Consider the following 19,092-nt stretch of genomic DNA (forward strand, 5'->3'; position numbering starts at 1 on the left):
TGATGATTTTGCTAAAACATTTGATGGAGCAGATGCAAATAATATTAATGATAAGTTAATAAATGAAAACCAAAACAATACCGTTGCAAATGCATTCTAGCTTAATAAATACCAAGTAGACTCTCACAATGAGTTTTCTACAATCAATTCAGCTTATTCCGCTACACATGCATAAAACGATATCAATGTTGACAGACACAGAAATGACGAACAAGTATTGCTTCACACAGATACCGACGCAAGTGACCAAGTGCTCCAGATAACAAATACTTAAACAAAGATTTATATTTACGATGACAGATAAAAACGACGTGATACTGCAGTCTTTACCTAAACTTTATTTAATTAATGACTTTATTAATTACTATCTCTTTGTTCACAGAGCGAGCATGGCGATAGGTGCAGCCAAAAAAGATGAATTATCTATAAGTGCAATCGAGAATACCAACGCAATCGCTGATGAACAAAACTCGCTAAATAACGATCAAAATGACACTGAAAAACTATGTGAAGTACATAAGAATAGTATTAACGAAGACAGTTCTAAGGAATATAATAACTTAACTAAGCAAGCAGATGGAAATGACGGAAATAATCTTAACAACAAACAAACAAATGAAACACCAAATAAATATACCAACGATAAAGAATCAACCAAATTAGAATTAGGAAATGAACAATTAAAAAATGCAAAAGAATCTTACGCAGAACTTAAGGATGCAGAAGGAAAGAAAGAAGATAAGAAGATCCCCAGAAGAACGTCGAATTATCTGCATAATATCCAGATGACAAATTCTTCATTAGGACTTACTCTAGGTGGATCGGAAAAGAAGGATACATCATTACTGACTGAGTCTAAAACTGTTGCTCGCTTCTCGCCGTTATGGAAACAGGTAATGAATTCACTTTTTGATTTGTCACAACTTAGGCTAGATCCGACCCTACTCTATGGAAATGTAATCGACCAACTAACTGGTAATAGTTTGCTTAAACTATTCCTTAAAAACTTCAATTGTTTAGTGTACAAGTGCAGTTTTCAAGTAGTTTGTTAGTGCATTAAAGATTTATCGACCACATAAAACCTCTCCACATTCAACCTCTAAATAAATAATTTTCTACTCTGTGCTTATCAATCACAACAGCAATCATGTCAAAATTCCTCTGAGTCATCGAATGCAAAGTCAGAAACTTAAAGAAACTAAAACTAAAAGAAGATGTATATTTCAGACGCTGGCATCATCAGCACCGATCCTTCTGACCTTCGTGGCTGGTCTGACGTCAGGGTACTCCGCGATCTTGCTGCCTCAGCTCAAGGCGACCCCGGGACCAATACCTTCAGACGAAGACACTACGTCGTGGATAGGTAAGATTCATATTGTGTGGTTTTAAGCAATATTGTTATTGAAAATGATGTTGCTAATTTTGCAAAATAACCATTTCATATTTTTACTTTTGTTATTACAGCGGCAATGGCAGCGTTACCAATGGCTCCAGGCTGCCTCGTGTCCGGTTGGATGATGGAGAAGTTCGGAAGAAAGACATCACAATACATCACCTGCGTGCCTCTTCTGCTCGGTTGGATCTTCATCGCGACCTCCTCCAACCTCGGTCTCATGCTCATCGGCAGATTTTTCACCGGCCTGTGTGCTGGGTTGGCCGGTCCTCTCGTCCCCGTCTACATAGGAGAAACCACAGAACCAAGATACAGAGGATTCTTCCTCGCGGCAGTGTCATTAGCCATAGCTGTAGGAATACTCGTAGCCCATATCATAGGAACATTCTGCACTTGGCAAACGACGGCAATCATATGCTCAGTATTCCCAGTATTAACTGCCGCGCTCTTAACATTTGTACCAGAAAGTCCCACCTGGCTGATATCACAAGGAAGGATAGAGGATGGAATCAGATCCTTTTATTGGCTAAGAGGATACGGTGAAGATGCAAAATTAGAATTAAAAGGACTCGTCGACAGTAAGAAAGCTCTTGATAGCGCACGAAAGTTGTCGTTGAAAGAAAAGTTGATAAGCCTTAAGAGTCCTGAGCTGATAAAGCCTCTAGTGATCATGATCTTATTCTTCTGCACTTGTCAGTTCTCTGGAGTGAACGCAGTCGCATTCTATTCAATTGAAATAGTTGAGAAGGCCGTCGGGAAGGGTATCGATCATTACCTTGCAATGTTGATAATAGATTCATTAAGAGTCGTCATGAGTGTGGTCGCTTGTGTAATATGCAAACAGTATGGAAGGCGACCTTTGTGTTTCATAAGTGGCATTTGGACTTCCATGTCCATGGTTGGGCTATCAATGTTCCTTTATTGGAAGCCCGAAAATATGTCATGGCTGCCTTTGATGTTCTTAATGTTCTACATATGTGCTATATCTATAGGTTTAGTTCCCTTGCCTTGGATAATGTGTGGAGAAGTATTCCCGACAAAGGTGCGAGGATTAGGATCTGGTATCAGTTCAGCAACAACGTTTTTTGCATTTTTCACTGTTGTCAAAACTGCGCCAGGTTTGATGAGTAGTATAGGAGAAGTTTTTACTTTCCTCTGTTACGGAATAATAGCCTTGCTTGGTACAACTCTCATGTACTTCATATTACCAGAAACTAAAGGGAAAAGTTTGCAAGAAATTGAAGAGCGGTTTAGAAATGGTAACAAATCTGATGGGCCTAAAGTGTAATTAGAATTTACTAGTATTTGTGTTGTAATATTGCAAATGAGGCCATACTATTAGGAAGAACAATGTACAAATTGTATGGAGTGCTACTCGCTAGAAGCGATATAATTTAAAAACTGTGATACTTAGGTAGTCAATTTAATTAAGATCGATGCAAAAGATGGTGCTAATGTATCTACGAATATGAATTTAGGAGTCTAAGTTAACTTAATAAAATATATTCTTGATATTTTCAAAAGACATAGAGTGATTTTAAACAATTATACAATATTTATAAATAATTCCGAATTATTTTATGGTGTTTATCTACTTGCACTTAAGGATGATTGAGATATTTTAAGAGATTTTGTAACATTCCATTGTAAAGACAAAATGTTAGAAAATACTTTTATTTTAATATATTTTTCTTGTATTGTTTGCACGGTTTTGATGAAAATTATAATTATAAATGTTTAGGAAAATATCTAAAGACAATAAGAAAAGCTAAAGAGTTTGGGAAGTTTCCAAATGAAAAACAAACTGTAGAAACTAACATTCATTATTACAAAATTGGTAACAAAACAGATTAAAAAATAGTGTCTATGTAATGGCACATTATTTAGTTAAGTTAAACATTATATTAAATGCATTTCGGTACTTTCTGTCTACGATTAAGTACAGGGATTCAATTAAATCATACATTTATTGTTTTTTCCAAACTTTTGTTTGTTTATGTACATTATTAGTTGATATTAAAACAATCATCCTAAATATGAAATGTTATTGAAGTTATTTATTTTTCGTTTCGATTTCCTTGTCCAACGCGATCTTCCATTTTTCATTCTACCATTGCATGAGCTAGATCATCAGACACATTTTTATTATCACCAGAAACAAGCGAATTTTAGTTAAACTTCTTCAGTGAACGACACCCAGTCGGCAAGCGAACTCTGACAAAAGCGCAGTCATATTTTGCTGTAATCCGCTCAATCTCATGCAATGACAGTTTGCTCCCTAGTCGTCTACTTGGATCTTGGTTTGACCAAGCGCGAGGCTGGCGGCGCGAACTTGGCGAACCCTTGCTGGTCAAACACTGGCAGTAAGTCACGGACCCTGGCTGACACGGTGCCGCCCGTGACCCTGGGGACAACCAAACTTTAACATCTTGTTAAAAACATGTGCTTGTGCTCAACAATATTGTGAAGGATATAGTTTATGCTGTAGAACCGGTGTATGCAATGCTTATTCTGACGTGACCGTGCTATTACGTAGATTCAGGCACTTATTGCTACGGTGAGAGAAACCAAGTCAGATTAAAATCTTGCTTGTGTTTAAGTTCAGTTGAATTTAATTGTAATTAATCTGCATTTGATACATATGTAATTACTTAGGCCCAAGTTCCCCAAAAACATAAATACATAGATACATCCGGCGGCATATGGGGCTGACAAAGTGTAAAATGTGAAAATTCATAGTCAACAGTGGTTTTATGATAGTGAACTTGGCCCTTATTTGGCTTATAAATAAGAATATGTAGTCTGAGAAAACAAATTACCTGCTGGGCTTGATGAGCTTAGCAGCTTGCGCCGGCGTCGCGAGCTCAGTAGGAAAGAACGTGGCGCCATAGAAGTCCAGGCCATTCTGCAGCAGGATGTTAGCTTCCTCAATGTTGGCCAGGGTGACGCGGATCACGCTGGTGGCCTCCTTGGGGATCATGCTGCTCACCAGCTCGCCGTCGATGGTGGTGAGGGCGCGGGAAGACGTCTTCTCTATCGGCTTGGGGGTGGAGGTTCCTGAAATGACGAAGAAGTTTTAATTGATAAATTATACGAGTCAGTTTGAAAAATTGTCTCACAGAAGATAGCTTCTTGTTTTAGTTAATTTTGAAATTTGCTGATTTTATGATTAGTATTTCATACATGCCCAGCGTCTATTCTCAGACGTATAAGAAAATGTATAAAGTAAAAATACTCAATCAAAACGAGATTCTAAGACTCGAAAAGTATTTAAAGACCAAAGACAAAGCAAAGCTATCATTGCAAATAAAGCAAACAAAGAAAGGTGCGATACTAATACCTGTACTATACCAACCAGTGTTTCCATCCTTGGGGGAGCCGGAGAAGTGGAGACGGACGACTTCCACGACGGAGGTGAACTTGTAGAGGGCGTGACGGACGTCCTCCTCGGGAACCTCATCAGGAATGTCGTACACGTAGATGGTGAACGTCTTCTGAGGTCTGCAGGGAATGGCGATCTGAAAAACGAAGTTGATAAAGGGTATCATTAATTAAGATGGAGTTCGTAAGAGCTTTTAGTTAGCGCTAAAGTGGATGAAGACTTAGTGGAATATGAAAGAAATAAATAGATCCAAGATAAAATAACAGAAAAAGACTACACATGTGATGTTGGAATGAAAGAAGGGCGAAGAGCAGTTAATTAAGTCGCATTTAATGAAGGAATGACAATGGAAAGAGACAGGAATGGAAGTTTTGAAAGCGAGATAAAAAAGCAAACATTTTAGAAAATAACAAACCAATTACCTTCCTATAAAACCTGGATCCAGTTACTTTATGGAAACCTTTCTTGAAGACCATTTGGTAGTCATCAACGCTGGAGAATTTAAAGAGGATGCCAGTAGCGGTCTTCGTGAGTGAGAAGCAGCCTTTGAACTCCATCTTCTCGCAAATGGCTGAGGCTTTCTCCATGCTGAGGCCGTGGGAGGGGGTGAGGAGGAATGCGCCCTTGGTCAGGAAGTGTTCCGAGTCCGAGATATCGGACTCGCTCTCTCCGCCCTTCATCAGAGTATGGATCTGTTCCTTCCACATGTAAGAGTCTGACATCTGGCAAGGAATTTTATATTTAACTTAAAGCTTTTATTACAATAGATTCTAAATAAATGATTGGGAGAATTCTAAATTGCTAGACAAATGTTTTCAATAATTTGGGAGTACCTCATGGTTCCACACTAAGCCCTTTGCTGTTTTTAGAGGATTCATAATAATTTAACTAACCTATTTATTCTACAAAGACGTCATTATCAAAAAGCTATACATATGTAACCACGACATCCCGCCCATCATGTTACCTTAATCGATTTATGAATGATCTAGAAAAATCCTCATAAGAATACAATAGATCCCATGAATAGTGTTGCGACAGTAATGATCTATAATCGCGATCCGCTTCACTGGGCACAGGGTGCGCACGCGCAAGAAATGTTCCGAGCTTAATTGTAGCATTGTTCTTTTAGTTTCCGGCTGTCAAAAGTTTTAAAGGATTTATGAGTAAGATATTATGCTACTGTGTCACTGAAGTTAAGTCTGAAATTAATCGAGTGTGTAATGTGATGAACGACTTAGAGTAAGAATTTGGTCACGAAAAAAGATATATTTTGTTTTGATTCCTAATGAGACTGGTAAACATTCACTACCAGAGCAAGTGGACTTAATAATAAATAGATATTTCGTAAATGGTCCTTCACTAAAAATATGATTCCATTTCGATTGCCTAAGTTAAATTAGAAGTGCTACACAACAGTGCCAATATAAATGACACAAATAAAACCAATCCAATTAAAAATAACAACTAAAAACCCAGAAATTGGCTCATAAATTGAAACTGGTACCATCGTTAAAACGATACATAGCGTAGGAGTAAACCCAATTACTAGAGATGATACTAACAAAACAGACAGACATGTACCTATTGTATAATTACATGGTTTTTATGTGGGCGACTTTGAAAACGGACAAAATTGCCATCAATTGCCATAGAGCTCCCAATATGGTGCAAATGGCTGATACTCATTAATTGGTTAATTCTTATAGTGTGGTTTAAGGTCAGTATTTATTGGACCAATTGTGAGACGATATATCGTTGAAATTGGTACAGTTACTCGTAATAGGATGCCTTGGAGTTGTTTTTAATTTAAAAGTAATCAAAATCAAGGACGTGACAATGTAGAAAACATGATACAAAAATATAACAAACAAAAGGGTTATTGTCAAAATTAATGAAGTAAAACTCCTTATAAAGATAGAATTTAATTAGGTAGTTTTTCTGTAGAATTTTCTTGGTATAAAGTGAAGATATACCACTGCTGTTATTGTTAGCTGTTGGATTTCTTAGAAAATATGAGCACTAAAACTTTCTTATTAATTCCTGGTGCTTTAGGCATGCACAAAGAATAATTCTTTCAGTCCCTTAATCTTTACTATGTTACGAATGTGAAAAACGGAATAGTAAAGTCCGTCTGTCGAGCTTTCACACCAAAGAATATAACAGATCAAAATGAAATTATATTAGGTACATAGGTCACTATTTATCCTAGTGCGGGAAGTAGTTTTCTCAAGACGAGAATGAACCGTGGGGAACACCTGGTGGTGAATATTGTTTATTATGCCTAACACATAAAGCGCCTGTGAATTTATGAATAGCGCATAAAGTACAATTTGTCGTACTGAAGCAAATTGCTGCAATATGATATGGAAAATAACGATTTTCTTCGATTTTCAGGATATTAGCACCTAATGAAATATTTTTAAATTAATAGTTGCTAGGAAGCGCTGTTTTTTAATACATTTTTTTTTTTCATAAAACGGTTAATAAGTTCAACTTTAGCTTAACTTTAGATCCACAGTTATTATCCACAGAAAGAAGTTCATAAAACTGTATCTTAGAAAAAGTTAAGCAAACCAAATTATTAAATCACAATAAAGAAGTTCCTATGCAACCCCAGAATCTTTTAAGCTTTCTACAGTGCCTAAAACACATAGCAAAAAAAAAACAAGAGCCCTCCTTATATCAAAGTCGGATAAAAATTAAGAACTTTCTTACCATTTGATAAACAATAGATCTATAGACTGAAGAGATCTGTCTTCAAACTTTTCAAATCTTTTCAAAAACTAAGTACCTACTACTTATTTTTTAGATTTCGCCCACTTTTATCAATGAATCTTTTTGGAAAAATATCCTTATTAATTCTAAGACTAACCTGTCTCCCTTTATCGCTGTTCTTCTTCTTATTGGTGGGGGTAGGCGTCTTGTTATCTTCCTCCGTTCGATGCTCGGTGTCTGAAGCAGCCTCGGCTAAGGACATATTGTGTCTGGCGAGGACGGTCGCTTGCCGGCTGTTTTCGTTGGCGAATGAGCGCCCTGATGCGTGGAGGACCGCTCCTAGGAGGCAGGAGTAGAGGTGGTGTGGAGTCGTGTGTGGGTAGCGATGTGGTTTTTTTTTTTGGTTGAGTGGGTGGGTAGTATGGTGGTGAAGGTATTTCAGCGTTTACATTTAATAAAGACATTATTGGTCTGATTGACCTTTCCTCAGGGTATGGGATACCTTAAGCGAGAAAAGAAAATAGTAAAAATTGAGGAGTTCCCTGCAAATGTAATGTTTAAGTATTATTCCAAATAAGTACTTAGTTATCGAGGCCCTGGTATATTATGTTGAGTTGCTATCTAAGAAAGAGAAGAAAGAGGTTTTCGAATATAATGCTTTCGAAAGGTTTCCCTGCTGATAATTGCTCAGAATTATTTAGTAGGTGTTAAATAATCTTGATCTATAGAACCTTGACTTAAAACATTAATTTTAAATTCTCTTTAGTACTTGCATAAAAGTAAATCCTTCAAAACATGTTGCTTATTACTCAAGAGACGATCCTTAATAACCCTTCTTGGCAGTCGGGTAAAATAAAAGTCGACAACAAAAAAGAACGAATGCAATTGTTTATCGAAGTCGACTCGACGGTTTTTGTTTAATTTTTATTGACAGGAACTACAGTAAGTATCCGTATGTACAACATCGTTATGTCGTAACCGAGATAGCTTCGATATAAGGGAACTTGCACATGCACTTACCCAAAGCTCTGAGAAACTCTAAACTAATCGTGTGAGTAAGGATACTCCCAGAAACCGCTCAAAAATAGTGTCTAACGAAGTGGCTGTTTATAATTATTTGTGCGATCTGACTCTTGTTTTGATATTATTAGATTACAAACAAATGAAAAGGCTTCAACAGGAAGAAAACTTACGTCAAGTACACACTTACTACAAGTCAAAAATAATAATAGCATTGTCAATTAGTAAAATCTAACCATCTAGACTTCTTTGTTTTAGATACACGAAATAGGTATTTAAATAAGCAACTATTTCAAGTCATTAATGGAACTTTATGAACAATGTTAGTACCCAGCTGTGAACGCAAGTAAGATAAGTACCAACAAATAAGTCCCACCGCCCACTGACACCTAAATTAGTAAACCACATACAATTGGATACAAAGCTAATTGTAAATACACAATACATTGGATAACCGATGAATCAACTAATAACTATTACCTACATGCATTTATTTAATCAATACTGTGAAAATACTTATATCTGAGGACCTGAGAACTTATCATAAGGAAAAAAGGTCGTTTTAGTACAAATCCTACAGTTACAGCTTTTTGTTTAAATCGATCTCAATAAGTTACTCAGTTTCATAGAACCAGTTTTTTATCATAATATGTACCTACTACTGCGCATATTATACTACTACGGTTACCTTGCTGTAGTTACTTATAAGTTACTTATAAATGCAACCTAAGTCTTAGAAGCTGTCCTCTTGTACCAGTAGTATTAAGCGGACTCGTGGTAAATGAGTTAGCAGCCTTTCAGAAACTTCCTGTAAACCTTTCAAAACTTCTACAGTGTCACCGTTAAAATTTCATATCAGAGGCCGTCAGGTAGATTTCAGAAAACTCTTACACTGGTGGCTTGTTAGGTGATTAAACCCGCAGCTCCCTAGATAAGTTACTGAAAGCCACATACCTAATAAGTGAAAAAACAAAGCCAAATTCCTTAAGGCTGATGTATAAAGTCCTTTATCCTCGTAGGGTGAGTGACTACTTGATGAAATGCCCATAGGTCGCCAATGAGCTATGACAGTGATATAACTCTGCCGAGCCCCCAAGTTGAAGGCCTTGCTCATACTGTTCCTTATGATATTAATGAACTGTGCCAAAATATTTGGGTTCCGTCACGGAGAGCAAAAAGCTAGGTGTCTTTTGTGGGTTCTGTCGATATCTATTTCGTAGATTACCTTAATAGTGAAAACTTTGTAAGCCTTTCATTACTTCAGGATTCAAAAGATAACATAAGTTATTGATTTCTGACACTTACGCGAATATTAGACATTTAAATAAAACTACTTTTACGGATTTTATCGCGTTATATTAATATTATTTAATCCCGACGTTTCGGATCCTTTACAGCATCCATGGTCACGGGCAGACTAAGGTGTTGGTCGTCTTGATATATTAGTTACAAACAGCTACCCTACATTTTGTTGATTATTATTGACAATCCGATTCACGCAAAACGAGCTCACTGTATCCATAGGTCGAGCAGTTGTAGGCTTGGATTTTGATTTAATAGTTTCTATGATGGGATTCCAAGCAGGTGGTATGCACCAGCCATCTTCTCTATTGAAATTTGGATGTTTTTTAATTTCAATAGCCTCGCGAATCATCCTAGGTAGGAATCGGTTTTCTCTTGCAAGGACTTGTGGTTTATCAAATCTGATGTAATGCTGGGCCTTGTCTAGTGTGTGTTCACAAACTGCTGACTGTCTGGAACGGCGGTGTTTGACATCGGCGATGTGTTCTTTTACGCGGGTCCCTATGCTTCTTTTAGTTTGGCCTATGTAAGAGAGACCACAATCACATTCAAGCTTGTATACACCCGCATCTTGTAGAGGTATGTGACACTTGACAGGTGGTAAGAATTGACTGATCTTCTTCAGCGGCTTGAAGTAGGTTTTGATTGAAGCTCGCTTCAAGATGTAGCCAATCTTGTCTGTGACTCCTCTTATGTATGGAAGAACAGCAGGTAGACGCTCAACTGTGGCTGGTTTCACGCGGGTTCTGCGACGAGGGCGCGGTACTCGGAGCTTGTTGTCGTGCAGTACTTGCTTGACATGTTGAAGCTCAGCACCCAGGTGTTGTTCATCGCAGATCCCACGTGCTCTCTGAAACAATGATTTACCAACGGTAGATAACTGTGTTGGGTGGTGGTGGGACTCACCATGAAGGTATTTGTCTGTATGGGTTTTCTTCCGATACACAGTGTGACTCAAGGTGTTATTAGGGTTACGGATAACCAAAACATCTAAGAAAGCTAAGGAGTTGTTTGCCTCTGACTCCATAGTGAATTGAATTTTGGGGTTTATGGAGTTAAGATGATTTAAAAATGCTGTGACTTTGTCAGATGGTAGTATTGTGAAAGTATCATCTACGTACCGCTTGTAGAATTTGGGTGTTACGGGTGCAGATTGCAGGGCTCGCTCCTCAAAATCCTCCATGAAGATATCAGCAACAATGGGAGATACTGGGGAGCCCATTGCTACACCATCCACTTGCGTGTAGAAGTGATTATTCCACAGTAAATAGCCAGATGTTAGGCAATGTTTTAACAGTTCAGCATATTCAGTAGGCATGTTATTCTCTGCTAGTTTCTTAGACACAATCTTGATGCAGTCTTCAACAGGTAAGCATGTAAACAATGACTGAACATCAAAACTGACCATAGTTTCATTGTCAGCTAGTTGTAGGTGTTTTATTTCACTGACAAAATGGTACGAGTCCTTTACATATGCTGCTGTGTTTCCTCTCAATGGTGAAAGTACTTTAGCCAGATGTTGAGCCAATCTGTAGGTTGGTGAGTCGATTTGGCTGACTATTGGTCGTAGCGGAGCATTAGGTTTGTGTATCTTCGGTAGCCCATACAGCTTTGGTGGTTTTGCGCAGCTAGGAACTAGGTATTTTACGTCTAGATTCAATGTTTCGGAGTACTTTTTTATCAAATCACTAGTTGATTTCAATGTTTTTGTTGTGGGGTCGGTCTTCACTTGTTTATATGTACTTTCATCCGATAAAAGGTCTTGTATTTTATCATTGTAATCTGACGTATCCATCACCACCGTAGCATTACCTTTATCTGCACGTAGAATTGTTAATTCAGGCCTGTCGCGAAGGTTTTTTAACGCTAGATATTGATTTTTATTTAGATTCGGTTTGGGCAGTATGTTGCGACGTAACACAGACGAAATGTCCTGACGTATCGCCTCCGAATCATGTTTATTGATTTTATTTTTAAACAGGCAGTCTTCCACGTTGCATATAATGCTTTCTACCGGTATTTTTCGAGGTGTTACAGCAAAATTTAGGCCTTTCGATAACACTTGAACCGTATTTTCATCCAAGACATTTTTTGATAGATTGACAACTGCGCGTGATTGGCTCGCAGGTAACGGGCGCGTTCCGTTTTCTCTTCGTGTGTTATTTTGGACATTTGATTTAGACGTTAGTTTTTCAAAGGAGATGGCCAAAAAAAAACCCAGAGTCGACAGGAACTTCATATGTATGATTGGATTCAGTATAATTTTTGGATTTTAAAAAGTATTTCAAAACATCTAAAAACCATGGGGTTCTCTTTTTATAACGTTTTTTCGATCAAGATTTTAGTTCACAAAAAAGTTTACTTTTACTGTTTGATGTTCGTTAGAAGTTGAATGCAGACTCGTGATTGGACCGTTTTACATTGCTAAGTCATTTGTTATATTTGACAATGTCACATGGCGCGATTTTCAAAGACAATTTCTCCAAAAACATTTCATAGCCAGTTGTGAAGGTTGCATGTAACTGCGAAACCTCTCCAAGTAGGTAAGGTCGGTGCTTAATCGTATCTGGAGTGGTTAAATACAAGACCTTTTAATCACCAGGCCAACTCTGAAACTATGGGGTTGTTTGTAGTGGCTTGTATAATGTTAGTTTACTTTGCTTTTTTATGTCCCTTGATGTTAATAATCTTTAAAATCAACATATATTCAACATAACCTATTTTTGCGATAATATGAAATAGCTCCTATACCCCATGGATTTCAGTCTGGATTTTTTGGCACCATCAAAGGTCTATCATAAAGAACCTATTGGTAACCATTTCATTGCTGTCGATTCTGGGTTTTTTTTCTATGAAAATTTGGCCATCTCCTTTGATTATTTGTCTGTTTTTGCATTCATTATATTTAGATTTTTCGCGCTCATCTAGTATTTTCATGCAATTATTAAAATCAAATGTAGTTAAATCTATCTGTAATTCATGGGATGACGCCTCAATGTCTTGATTAACGCGGTGCAAATCGGATCGTGTATTTTGTATTAACTGCTGTAGTAACTTTTTGCTTGCCTGGTTTAAGATCTTAGCGCTTCCTCGTATGTCCTTCCTTGGTGAAATTATGGCACACGTAGGAATGATGCTGTTGTCTCTGCATCTCTTCAAGAAATTCAAGGATGTTATGAATCTTGCGCGCTTCGTCTTGAGATCTTCCAACCGGCGTATTTTATTTGCAATTGGCAGTCCGTACTGGTTAACATATTGATTTCTGACACTTACGCGAATATTAGACATTTAAATAAAACTACTTTTACGGATTTTATCGCGTTATATTAATATTATTTAATCCCGACGTTTCGGATCCTTTACAGCATCCATGGTCACGGGCAGACTAAGGTGTTGGTCGTCTTGATATATTAGTTACAAACAGCTACCCTACATTTTGTTGATTATTATTGACAATCCGATTCACGCAAAACGAGCTCACTGTATCCATAGGTCGAGCAGTTGTAGGCTTGGATTTTGATTTAATAGTTTCTATGATGGGATTCCAAGCAGGTGGTATGCACCAGCCATCTTCTCTATTGAAATTTGGATGTTTTTTAATTTCAATAGCCTCGCGAATCATCCTAGGTAGGAATCGGTTTTCTCTTGCAAGGACTTGTGGTTTATCAAATCTGATGTAATGCTGGGCCTTGTCTAGTGTGTGTTCACAAACTGCTGACTGTCTGGAACGGCGGTGTTTGACATCGGCGATGTGTTCTTTTACGCGGGTCCCTATGCTTCTTTTAGTTTGGCCTATGTAAGAGAGACCACAATCACATTCAAGCTTGTATACACCCGCATCTTGTAGAGGTATGTGACACTTGACAGGTGGTAAGAATTGACTGATCTTCTTCAGCGGCTTGAAGTAGGTTTTGATTGAAGCTCGCTTCAAGATGTAGCCAATCTTGTCTGTGACTCCTCTTATGTATGGAAGAACAGCAGGTAGACGCTCAACTGTGGCTGGTTTCACGCGGGTTCTGCGACGAGGGCGCGGTACTCGGAGCTTGTTGTCGTGCAGTACTTGCTTGACATGTTGAAGCTCAGCACCCAGGTGTTGTTCATCGCAGATCCCACGTGCTCTCTGAAACAATGATTTACCAACGGTAGATAACTGTGTTGGGTGGTGGTGGGACTCACCATGAAGGTATTTGTCTGTATGGGTTTTCTTCCGATACACAGTGTGACTCAAGGTGTTATTAGGGTTACGGATAACCAAAACATCTAAGAAAGCTAAGGAGTTGTTTGCCTCTGACTCCATAGTGAATTGAATTTTGGGGTTTATGGAGTTAAGATGATTTAAAAATGCTGTGACTTTGTCAGATGGTAGTATTGTGAAAGTATCATCTACGTACCGCTTGTAGAATTTGGGTGTTACGGGTGCAGATTGCAGGGCTCGCTCCTCAAAATCCTCCATGAAGATATCAGCAACAATGGGAGATACTGGGGAGCCCATTGCTACACCATCCACTTGCGTGTAGAAGTGATTATTCCACAGTAAATAGCCAGATGTTAGGCAATGTTTTAACAGTTCAGCATATTCAGTAGGCATGTTATTCTCTGCTAGTTTCTTAGACACAATCTTGATGCAGTCTTCAACAGGTAAGCATGTAAACAATGACTGAACATCAAAACTGACCATAGTTTCATTGTCAGCTAGTTGTAGGTGTTTTATTTCACTGACAAAATGGTACGAGTCCTTTACATATGCTGCTGTGTTTCCTCTCAATGGTGAAAGTACTTTAGCCAGATGTTGAGCCAATCTGTAGGTTAACCCATACAGACAAATACCTTCATGGTGAGTCCCACCACCACCCAACACAGTTATCTACCGTTGGTAAATCATTGTTTCAGAGAGCACGTGGGATCTGCGATGAACAACACCTGGGTGCTGAGCTTCAACATGTCAAGCAAGTACTGCACGACAACAAGCTCCGAGTACCGCGCCCTCGTCGCAGAACCCGCGTGAAACCAGCCACAGTTGAGCGTCTACCTGCTGTTCTTCCATACATAAGAGGAGTCACAGACAAGATTGGCTACATCTTGAAGCGAGCTTCAATCAAAACCTACTTCAAGCCGCTGAAGAAGATCAGTCAATTCTTACCACCTGTCAAGTGTCACATACCTCTACAAGATGCGGGTGTATACAAGCTTGAATGTGATTGTGGTCTCTCTTACATAGGCCAAACTAAAAGAAGCATAGGGACCCGCGTAAAAGAACACATCGCCGATGTCAAACACCGCCGTTCCAGACAGTCAGCAGTTTGTGAACACACACTAGACAAGGCCCAGCATTACATCAGATTTGATAAACCACAAGTCCTTGCAAGAGAAAACCGATTCCTACCTAGGATGATTCGCGAGGCTATTGAAATTAAAAAACATCCAAATTTCAATAGAGAAGATGGCTGGTGCATACCACCTGCTTGGAATCCCATCATAGAAACTATTAAATCAAAATCCAAGCCTACAACTGCTCGACCTATGGATACAGTGAGCTCGTTTTGCGTGAATCGGATTGTCAATAATAATCAACAAAATGTAGGGTAGCTGTTTGTAACTAATATATCAAGACGACCAACACCTTAGTCTGCCCGTGACCATGGATGCTGTAAAGGATCCGAAACGTCGGGATTAAATAATATTAATATAACGCGATAAAATCCGTAAAAGTAGTTTTATTTAAATAACATAAGTTATTTTACAAGAGAGATTGAGCGGGCTACTGGACAGAGTGGTAAGAAAGAAAATAGGGAAAATGTGAATGTGATAAGACTTGCCTGTTGTTACAAAATAAGAAATTTTGATTGACTGAAACTGTATATTTTAATAATAACATAATATTCTGCATTACCAAATGACGCATATAAAGTGAGTTTCGTAAAAAATATGTTTCTATAAAATTGCCGTATAATTAGATAATTTTATGTACTAATCCTGTTTACCGTAATAAATCTAATTTATATAGCTTTCGTTTTCATACAGAAGCAGTTTAAATCTAGATCATTATATTTTGGTTTCAAATCGCTGCCCTATCGAATATTAAGTACCTAAATGTTACCAGCTTTCTCTCAGCATACCTACTACTAAAAGGTACTTAGCATATTATAGCCTTCCTTGATAAATGGGTTATTAAACACCGAAAGAATTTCAAATCCGTTCTGTGGTTCTAGAGATACACGTTCAAGAAAATCACAAAAAACAATAAGCTAAGTTGGTATACATAGATGTATCATTAGCCAGAAAGTCTGAAATACCGCCCATCCAGTTTCCACGCATTTTCATCTTCTGCCTTCTTTTAAGTTAGTAGATCAAGTTTTTGGCAGATGATACCTATTTCTGAAAACTATTGAAAATCCCATCCAAAACCACTTATAAAAAGCCATTTTTATACGTAGGTACAAAGTGCAAAGTCCATTGTAAAGTTGCATGCCTTCTTCACAATGTGTGCAGGCCGTTTGGTCGTGTTTTGTTTTGTTATCAGTTCCTAATGATAAGAATGCATGTAGATTGAGATTACTTAGACAGGTAGGTGAAGGTCACACATCGATTTCTGAGGTGATAAGAACTCGTATTTTTTCACCTATATTTAGAAATGTAGCTTTTTTTACCAGAATTTTCAAAATACTTTTGATATTTGACCCTGGAAACTTTTAGTCTTTCAATAGTTTGTTTGTAATTTGGCCAGTATTAGTTCTACTGAAAACTTGACTGAATTTACGATTTTCATTTTGAAAATTGTAACCATCGGGCCAGCTCTCAGCCGTTAGTAATTTACCATTTAAGGCGAGGAATTGGTCAACAATAATTCCATAACCGGCACGCGCATCTAAGGCGCCAAAAGGGGTCGGAGCGTCTGAGCGGGGCGAGGATAACAATACGCGCGCTAGCTTATAACTAAAAGTCGTAAGCGACAAAATGGTTTTGTAATTTTAATATTTAGAAATGATAATTTAATAAAAATTCCTACTACAATTTTAAAGAGTATGTATATACTCAACTACTAAAAAAGTTAAGAGGCTTAAATCGGTCCCGTTTGCCAATAATATGTGAATCTCTTTTTAAAAAGTGGTATGTTTGATATATTTTTCTCTGTTATAAAAGTTACCTAATCATGTTTCTACAACTAACAAAATAAGGTTTATATCATGAACTTTCAGGTAACCAAGTTGTATTTTGATCCGTTTTGTATTTACTGAGAAAAATTGACATCCTTGGCGCCAAAAATTCCAATTCGTCCTCTTAAGCAATAAGAGTATAACAGTTCAACAAGTTTTTAGAAAGCTTAGTTAGCTTATGTAGTTTTAAAGTCATTCGGAAGTAACTGGATGACTATTTTTTTATTTATTTACACGAGTAAAATAAATAAAATACATTTCAGTGTAATTAAGTACATTGGTGTAGATTAAAATTAATTAATAGCTTGCTAAAAAACTAAGAACGCCCATATTAAAATTGTGAACGGAAATATAAAAAATTTAACACTTATCACTTTAGCTCATTCAGTTTTTGTCTAATTTTACCGGTCTAACAACGAGTAACAAGCAATTAACAAAATCGTAATTAAACTAACATGTCCGCACAATTGGAGATCTTATCTCTGACCAGCGTCGAACCTATTACCACAAGGTCCCAGTACTTCTGCAAGAACAGTTAGCATAACCAATTTATTTATTGTCATGTTTTAATTACATTGAGTTACAGTCATCATAATAAAAATTTTCTATAGTACAGGCATGCTGCAAAAAAATACAATACATCTTGGATATAATATAATTCGTATAAGTATGCGAAACAGATAATATGAAGTAGTTTAACTAAGCATATACCAGTATCATTTCTCGGAAGTTCTTTTGAAGAATTAGTCAAAATATCTTTCAAATTCTTTCAAAACAACGGTACAGGCACCAACTTTCTATAAGTATGTATAGTTATGCTTGATGACTCTTGTCTATCATTCAAATTGCAAAGCTATCGACCTTTGTAAATGCAAGTGTCGGTCAATACACCACACGTTCCTAGATTACATAATATTGGCAAAATTTTAATACATAGTATTCCGTAGGTATATAACAACCAACCATACATGTAAATGTCAATGACCAAAGATATAACAGTTCAACTTCCCTTCCCGTCCCTTCTTCAACAACGCTAAGTTTATCATCTGCCTAGCATTTTTCCCTACTGTTATGTTAGGGTAAGCTTCCAGAACTATTGCCTATATTATCTCCTTAACCAAGTTAACCGAGCAACTCGATACGCCTTGGTAAGACAGTTGTTATGGGTAACTTCCTAAATCGGCTTAGCAACGGATTAGTCACAGTTAAACCGATTTATTTTATAAATAATTTAAATGAAATGATCGGAACAAATACCATTAAGTACCTACAATAATACTTCGTAAGTCTCAATGACTAGTATTAAAATTGAAAGTAGTAAAAGTTTAAAAAGAAAGTGTAAGAGAAAGTCAAAAGAGGCGGTAACGAGACGGACATTCTAATCCAAAACAAAAAAGAAAACTTAGCTAGCTTTCTCCCATCCTTTTTTTGAAAGGAAATATTCTTGAACATCATCTATCTGGGGAGAGCATCGGATTCTTATCGACTAAAACCAGCCCAACACAAGAATCTGAGCCTCATCTCCCGATAGGTAGGGAGGTGCAAACCCACCCCTTACTTCGACTTAGAGGGAGGCGTGCCCCTTAAAACACATGTGGGCGGGAACCTTCTCCAATCGTCGCCCCTGGACCCTTCTCCCATCTTAAGGTACCTATGTAACTGAAAAATCTACTCTCCAATTTATCTACATTACAAATGTCATATTTAAATCGATTCCGTAATATTTTTATCATCAAAGCGTAACAAACGAATAATCTGAATAATAATATTACGCATTTATTACATCAAAGAAAATGTTGTGTAGTCTTAAACTATTGTTTAATGTCAAATACTTTGGATAAAGAAATAGCAACAAGGTCTTGTAGCTAATATTTATATCAGCAAGGGAAGGGAGATATTGGCAAAGTTAAGCTACGCTAGTTGCAGTCCGATCATGGATGGGGACTCTTTTCATAACAAAGCATACATCCCATCGTGCCTCTGGTATGATACTCTTATGCACTAAATCTAAAATATTTTGCCCACAAGGCTGATCTTCTTTTAGAATAGCCAACATTGCCGGAAATCGGCTTAGGAAATATGAAATTTATCGCGGCAATAACTCGTCTAATTTATTGACATCC

General features: G+C 37.4%; 2 protein-coding genes across 5 annotated transcripts; one reads left to right on the forward strand and one right to left on the reverse strand.

The window, feature by feature from the left end:
* Positions 1 to 389: 389 nt before the first annotated feature.
* LOC124642751 (facilitated trehalose transporter Tret1-2 homolog) lies at positions 390 to 3,440 on the forward strand. The gene is made up of 3 exons (XM_047181381.1): positions 390 to 893; positions 1,228 to 1,363; positions 1,465 to 3,440. The coding sequence occupies exons 1-3, from the start codon at positions 390 to 392 to the stop codon at positions 2,679 to 2,681; spliced, it is 1,857 nt and encodes a 618-aa protein (XP_047037337.1). The 3' UTR covers positions 2,682 to 3,440.
* Positions 3,201 to 7,798, reverse strand: LOC124642752. Of its 4 annotated transcripts, none has more exons than XM_047181386.1 (5): positions 7,651 to 7,798; positions 5,198 to 5,497; positions 4,749 to 4,911; positions 4,213 to 4,450; positions 3,201 to 3,797 (listed from the first exon to the last, which is right to left on the reverse strand). In XM_047181386.1, exons 1-5 carry the CDS (start codon positions 7,753 to 7,755, stop codon positions 3,680 to 3,682), a joined length of 924 nt encoding a protein of 307 aa, XP_047037342.1. In that variant the 5' UTR covers positions 7,756 to 7,798; the 3' UTR covers positions 3,201 to 3,679. The 4 variants fall into 4 exon arrangements, with proteins under 4 accessions (XP_047037342.1, XP_047037339.1, XP_047037341.1 ...); XM_047181383.1 differs by having other exon boundaries at positions 3,201 to 3,812; XM_047181385.1 differs by having other exon boundaries at positions 4,734 to 4,911.
* Positions 7,799 to 19,092: the final 11,294 nt, after the last annotated feature.

The sequence above is a fragment of the Helicoverpa zea genome, chromosome 25, assembly GCF_022581195.2.
Source record: "Helicoverpa zea isolate HzStark_Cry1AcR chromosome 25, ilHelZeax1.1, whole genome shotgun sequence".
NCBI lineage: Eukaryota > Metazoa > Arthropoda > Insecta > Lepidoptera > Noctuidae > Helicoverpa > Helicoverpa zea.